Below are 7,646 nucleotides of genomic sequence, written 5' to 3'. Positions count from 1 at the left end.
AGCATCTGAATCGAAGACAAGCACTTGTTTCATTCCTCCCTGCAAACATCTTTATGTTGAAGGTATTTTTGCTAGATTTAATGATTTAATTCATCTGACCTTTTCCATTATTTCCAGATACGTGATTTAGTGAACTCCTCAGAACACTTAAAATCCTCCAGAGATACACTTTTAATACATTATTTCTGAAGTGTGTGAACTACGACTCAAGCCATGTGCTGGATTTTAATATTTAATGTTCCAGACGATGAATCAGAGATAAATAACATTATTGCCTCATTATTCTGCAGAAGAATTTGACTAAATTGGAAATCTAAAAATCCATCTAAAGCGTCATATTTTCTGCAAGATTCAATGTTATTCCTTCACTAAAGATCAAACATTCAGTTTCTCTCATCTCTGGAAACCTCATTATCTTATTTCTCTTCCTGGGGAGCAACCTCTCTTTTGTGAAGAGACGGTCTATAATACCTGATTATTGTAATATTACTTCTATACTTTTTTATTCTTACTTTTATTTTATGTTTTATTTTTTATTTTTTTATTTATATTTGACCATTTTATCTTTTCATCATTATTTTACTTTGGTTGCATTTTGATTTCTAATATCAGTATTGTTATCATAATTATTATAATTTATTATAAGCAGTTGGTTGAGGAAGGTTTAAGAACGTAAAAAAATCAGTTTTTGTAGAAATAAAAGCATTTGTCTTTGCAATAAAAAAAGAAAACAACTTCTTTCTTAAGTGTTGCCAAAGAAGTAAAACTGTTCAAGAAGTTCAGAAAGTCTACTTTATTCTACAACTCTGTTCCAGAAGGATAAGATGATATATGTTTTGCCTTTTTTTCTTTGTGTTTGTTAGGAAATAAGTAATATTCATCAATGAGACTGAATCTTATTCTTGCAAGCCAAGACCAGAAGACCATAATATTCACATTCAGTCTCATTTCAAGTCAAAATGTATACATTAATTGCTTTGAAGTGATTTTTTCTACATCTCCACAGATATCTTATACGTAACCTCCTTTAATGTGCAGCAAAACTCAAGCGATTTCAAGCCATGACTTTAACACTTTTTATTATTGCACACAAATCCATTGCATTACTGTGATAAGGCAGTACAATATATACAGCTTATATACAGTGGCTTTCAGAAAGTATTCACACCCCGTTTGTTTTAATAATGAAATATTTTTTCTTCCTTCAATCAAATCACCCTTCTCCTCTCAAAAGAAAAACCAAAAACAATTGCAATAACCTTCTTGGCGAAGAGAAATAAAAAGGGACTCGATACCTTCTGAAGGCACTATATATTCATAGTGTGTACAGCGTTTCAACCACGAAGACATTCAGAAACTACCAGCCACAGCGTGAAGCCATCTACACCTTCATCCTGTTTCACACAGAAGAATCACCTTACAGTATGGCATGGCAAGCAGATATGAGCGCACAGACAGTAAATATTTGAGAACTGTAACAAAGAAATCACCAAAGAATCGCCTAAATCGAGGAGCTCGTATGGCTATCTTCACACGAGCGTTTCTGCAGGACGGCAGAGAGGTGATTTTGGCCTTCGTCCCGCTCGCTCTTCCTGCCCTCGCTTTCATGCACACCATATAGTGTCTTTCACATCAAGTACAAAAATATATTTCTATTGACAAAAGCAAACGTCAGTAAATATTAGTTATCTGCAGACAGATCCGTGGGGTGTACAAAGTTACTAGCGGTTCAGTTGAGTTACTCGTAGAAGCGTTTAACGTCACATCACACATGGACTCGATGTCTTACAATATCTAAACACATAATGATGTTTAAGATGCGTTTCTGCTTTTCTATCGAATTAAAATCAAATAGTCGAAGACAGAAGAGCCTCGCAAACATTTGAAAAAGGACTGAAAAAATACTCTCGTAAGCAAGACTAGTTCAAGTTCAGGCCCGTACACTAGCATACGAGTGAAGTGTGTTCTTCACTCCTCGGCGTCTCACACAGAACAGACGCGGCCTCATCCGTAGTTATAGGTGAAGTTATAAGTGCTGGGCTCTTTGGGCACAGGGGGCGGAGCCTCAGGGATGGTGATGTTCTCCAGGTCCAGGAGGCGGAGCTTCATTTCCATACTCATTAATGTGTCAAGGTCACTTCGTGTGAGATCGCTGCCCAACTCCTTCCCCAAGAGCGCAGACAGCCCATCTGTCCAGATGCAGTACTGCTCCACACACACACACACACACACACACACACACGCACACACACACACACACACACACACACACACACACACACACACACACACACACACACACACACACACACACACACACACACACACACACACACACTTTACACACACACACACACACACACACACACACACACATACACACACACACACACACACACGCACACACACACACACAAACACACACACACACAAACCTTACTCATCTTTCCACAAATCAACAGTAAGCACACACACACACACACACACACACACAAAAACAGAGATCAACAGTTTTTAAAGACAGAGATGTGTTTTTTGCAGACACGAATCATAGTAAATGCTGGCGTGAGCGTCGACGCACATCACAGAGACATAAAGACAAGGACCCTGCCGTTCTGTCATCGTTTACTCACGCTCGAGACTGTTTAGTTAGGCATATTCTTCAAAGTATCTTCTTTCCAGATATCTTCTAATAATTTACTCATGAGGGTGAGCAAATGATGAATGATGAACTTTTGGTATCACTTTCTATGAAGCCTCTATTTATAATAATACTGTAATGAAAGCTAGTCGCAGAGTTCTTTATCAACAGCTGTCTAAAGTGTACCATCAAAATAATAATATTATATATAATTTAAAAAAAGTTCAAATCAAATATGTCAATATACATTCATCTGATCTGATATCAGATTTGATGGCTATTTGAGAGAAAACAGGATCGTTATTAAGTGGCATTTGTCCACTTTAAGTAAAGTAACAAGTAAAATAGAAAGGAATGAGACTCATAATTAATGCATTATAACTATTAGAAATATAATCCATTGTAACAGAAGTGGATTAATCATGTTCATTGTGTTATAAATTATCATGCTCTTAAAATCATCAACCACTAATAAGTAAATATTATAACACATTAAAACTGTTCTTATGAATATTCATTAGATGATACAACATAAGTTATTTATAATGCATTATGCATTCATTATAATGCCTAATACCCTTATTATGTTTAATAAGTACATGATTAATAGAAAGTGTTACTGAACCTTCCACTAATAGCAAAGAACTAAATGAACTCACAGTACACGAGCAAATCAACTCTAACCAAGAACTACAGAAAGAAGGGAATATTACAACTAGTTATCAAATTAAGAGTCTTTAGAAAAACTATTTTAGGGGTTATATGATGTTGCTGAAAAGAACATTATTTTGTGTATCTGGTGTAATTCAATCTGTTTATGCAGTTTAAGGATCCAAAAACACATTATTTTCCACATACTGTACATTACTGTTTCTCCTCTAAGCTCCGCCTCCTGATTTGTACAAAGCTCATCGTTCTGAAAAAGCGAGGTATGCTCTGATTGGTCAGCTATCGAGTGCATTGGAAATGTTACGCCCCTTACTATAAGATGATGCTACGACACGAAAACTATAAAACACATTACAAACGAGGCATAATTACTGATTATCATGATTCTTTTTTCTACTTGTCACATTGCATCGTGCCTCATAAACATGACACACGTCTGCATTCGTGATCAGAGAAAACAACAAGCAGTACCCTTCACTTCTCAAATCACGTTTGAATAGTAAGTAGCAGGTTCTTTTAATAAGAAAACATAACTGACTTAAAGGTTGTGAGTCAGAAGCTCCAGACTGTTCTTGCATAGAATCAGTCTCTTTCTAGCCATAGATTCAGGAATCAGTCTGAACACACTCTAATATTTGTGTTCATCTGTTCTGAACAGTGTTATCAACACAACTTAACACTGATTTCTAGTCGTGTTCTCTTTTAGAAACACTAATAAAGTAGTTTCACTCTCACATCGTCTCCAGAACATGGCGCCCGCAGCAACACTACACACAGAAGAATAGCTCCGCCTTCTTTCTTTAAGGAAACTTTTGGCTGGTTTACACAAAGAAAGAATCTTATCTAAGTTCTAACGGCTTGTAACACTCCAAAGAGATCACATAATACGACCCCTTTAATTGATTCACAGCCCTAAATAACAGCACATGAAGACTTTCACCAACAACAAACAGTTTTTTCTGTCTGTTTCTATCAGAACTCTGATTGAAGTGCTGTTTTGGACACTTGCCTCATATTTGTTGGGAGCCACAAAGTTGAGAGCCTCGTCGGGGTCATAGAGGATGGAGAACGCCAACTCCAACACTTCCTACAAACACAGCACCATTCACACATTTATAAGAGAGACAGATCCAGAACGTGTCATGCCCTGGCCATCTGTGTTTTGTGCTTTTAGTTTCAAAGCAGGTTTACAGATAGTACTCCTTCAACAAGAACAAACCTTGTTCTGTTTGAGAGCGCTCTTCTCCTTCATGTGTGGACAGTCTTTCCCGTCAGCACCGCTTTAATGTCCGACACGGGAACTGTTGGTCAGTGAGAGTTAGTCTGAAGTTAGTTAGCAGCTGGTGATGGGAATCTTACGTCAGGTAACACTCACTCTTATCGGCGAGCAGCTCGAAGGGAACTTCACCCTGAGGAGACTCGTCCAGATCCCCGTAGTGCAGGACCTTGTGATTCAACGACAGACGGCAGAACCAGAACTTCTCTGTGAGAGGAAGCAGAGATCATCAGAAGAGGACACTCACTTTACAGAAGCGGCTGTCTCGGACCGAGCTGGAGTCACCTTGTCTCCGTCTGTTTCCAAGTTTGCGAAAGCAGCTTCCCTCACAGAGACGATTGAGCCGCTGCTGTTTGATGAGCTCCAGGATCTCCGGCTGGATCCGCTCTCGCAGCTCACTGAGAATCACGAGAAACACCTTTCAGCTTGTCTTCCAGCACATATGTCTAAACCAGCTTAAATCGAGAAGTAAAGTGATTTTTTTTCCCAAATGAAGTGAGGTTTTAATTAAAACAAGACACATATCACCCAGTGGGCTCAGAAAAATCTTTATTACTAACTCACCTTTTTTGTTCAATTTCTCATTAAAAAAAAAGCTGAAGGTTCAAATTTTTTTATCTATAGTTTCTTGTAATAAAATGTCATACATACAGTAGTGTTGAAGTAACGTAACTTATTACACTGATTACTTTTCTAAGACGTTTTTAACAGTGAATCACTTTCATTTAGGCCAGGTTAACCGTACAGGAGCGCTCAACACATAACTCAAGTTATAATCTTTTCATTTTAAAGCACAGCCACCACATAATCAGACAGAACAGAATTATGAAGCATAACCCAGGGCTTTACAGACAATGTTCAGATGTAACCCTCTTTGCAATTGTTAACATTTTTGTAACTTAAGGATGTTTGTAGCGGTTTCTAACGACATGCTTGAGTGCTTCGGAGACGCTCGATCTGGAGTAAAACGAGGCAGCAGTCGACTCACATGATAGGAGGAGACTGGAAGTCGTCCTGACTCATTCTCTCTGACTGACGCAGACGCAGGATCTCAGAGTAGCTCAGACTGCGCAGTTTGACCCGCAGCTGCTCCAGAGACGGAGGCTTCATGGCCAGAGCTCTGGTGATCTGCTCCCGGACCACCGTCATCACCTAAACACACACACACACACAGAGAGAGTTCACCGACACACACACAAAACTGTGTAGACGCTCTCTCTAACACACACCTTGTTGAAATCTTCTGCAGTAGCCCTCATTTCTTTCCATGTCTTGTTGAGCAGCTGTATGCAGACGCAGAAGAACTCTTCCCAAGCGCGCTCGTGGGTAAAAAACATGGGATGGAAGTCGTTACACCCTTCGTTCGCTGCAGAGACATCACAGAAACATTACAGGCACAGTGTAATGCAAATCATAACTAAACTAGACCGAGGATGAATCTATTTTAAACAATAAAACTGCTGCACATTGGTTTGTCTGATGGAGTCTGATTCTCCTGCACCACAGAAGACATCAACTGATCCAGAGCGGGGTCATCAGGGTTAAAAAACAGGGTTAGAGCTGAACTCTGCGGGACAGAGAGCGTCTGATATCCATCGTCTACAATAATATCATAATTACTGTTTTAACAATGTCTGATTTTACTTCATTCAGGAAGCTATATTGCAAAAAAACAAAAAACAAACAAAACACATAGATTCCATGATGAATTCTAGTAATGAATGAATTCCTTACATTTACATGAATCTAGTGCTGTTTAAGGCACTTTATTTTTGAGACTGCTATGTATTTACAGTACAGTGTGTTCATTCTCTGCATAGTTCAGTCTATTGAAATACATCACTTTCTCCAACAATCAGCGTACTTACAAATACAATATTGATTTAGTCCAAAAATGTACATTTAAGAGACCTATTTTTGCCAACAAAATAAATTCCAAGCAGCATGAATCAGCACCTAAATGATTCGGTTCAGTCGCAGTGATTCACAGTGACTAAATGCACATTTAAAGTATCTTTTCAAATACCAGTATACAATATTTTATGTTTAATATATTAAAACAATGTAAAAGCACTTGAAAGCATCCCATGTCCCTCTGAGTCACATTAAACAGTGAAGACAGCTTCTGGGTTTCCTCTGTAAAGATTGATCTCGTGGGAACAGCACACACGTCTTCTTATTGTAACTGACTAATTACTTTTAACACTTCCACTCAAAAGATGGCTTCACAGAGGTAAAAATCTCCATAAAAGGTAAAGATCAGACTTTGCTAAATCTAAACTTTAGCAGTCAGTTGTTCATGTCTTTGGGAAATCAGCACAATAACACACTCAGCAAAACACAGTCTAATTATCATCATTTTTTATCAGTGAATGAGGTGGAGATCGCTCTGGATCTCCTCAGAACCCCATCTTAAAGATCCCAGATCACTCACGCAGTTCTCCGACCTGTAGGATGTCACACAGCATGCGAGTCAGCTCGATGGCGGAGCGGCCAAACGGACACTCGTGTTTATCTTCTCGACTGCAGTTCTCAAGAACAATCTGAAAAACAAAAGCATGCTATCTATAGGCCCCTGCCATCTGGATCATTTCTCTCTTTTGCTATTTTGTTCTATGTTTTTATCAACAGGACAGATGAAAGAAGTCAAAGAGAACAGAAGAGAAGAGGAAGAGCATGAGCCGCACACCGAAATACAAAAGAGATAAATAATCGTTGAACTCCTTAAAATCATCATTATCATTATAATGCATTATTAATAATATTATTATTATTATTATTGTAGAAGAAGATGAAGAAGATGCTCAGCACAGAGACTCTTTCAGCTAGATATCACCCTATAGAGAAATACAGAAAACATCCCAATCAAAGTAATGAAAACAAATAAAAACTGTTTATAATCCAGAGAATATCAGGTCTCACACAGACTTTATTAAAGATAGAGTTAGTACTGGCTGCAGATAAAGTCTTAATTAATATCCATGTTGATAATGAAAAGATGCATCAGGATCAGCATATTGAGACAAAATAAAGTAAATTAAATGAAGTGCTGGGCGTCCG

The 7,646-nt window shown here is 38.2% G+C and overlaps 1 protein-coding gene across 1 annotated transcript in view; it reads right to left on the bottom strand.

The window, feature by feature from the left end:
* Positions 1-1,571: 1,571 nt before the first annotated feature.
* LOC122332901 (engulfment and cell motility protein 2-like) overlaps positions 1,572-7,646 on the bottom strand; it is an 11,721-nt gene continuing 5,646 nt past the window's right edge. The window contains 9 exon segments of the mRNA XM_043230368.1: positions 1,572-2,205; positions 4,320-4,397; positions 4,530-4,582; positions 4,585-4,611; positions 4,686-4,793; positions 4,872-4,984; positions 5,575-5,738; positions 5,816-5,952; positions 7,021-7,129. Of these exon segments, the coding sequence (XP_043086303.1) occupies positions 2,005-2,205; positions 4,320-4,397; positions 4,530-4,582; positions 4,585-4,611; positions 4,686-4,793; positions 4,872-4,984; positions 5,575-5,738; positions 5,816-5,952; positions 7,021-7,129 (990 nt within the window). The 3' untranslated portion in view covers positions 1,572-2,004.

This window comes from Puntigrus tetrazona, unplaced genomic scaffold, assembly GCF_018831695.1.
Source record: "Puntigrus tetrazona isolate hp1 unplaced genomic scaffold, ASM1883169v1 S000000148, whole genome shotgun sequence".
Classification (NCBI taxonomy): Eukaryota; Metazoa; Chordata; class Actinopteri; order Cypriniformes; family Cyprinidae; genus Puntigrus; species Puntigrus tetrazona.
This window is presented reverse-complemented; position numbering and strand designations above follow the sequence as displayed.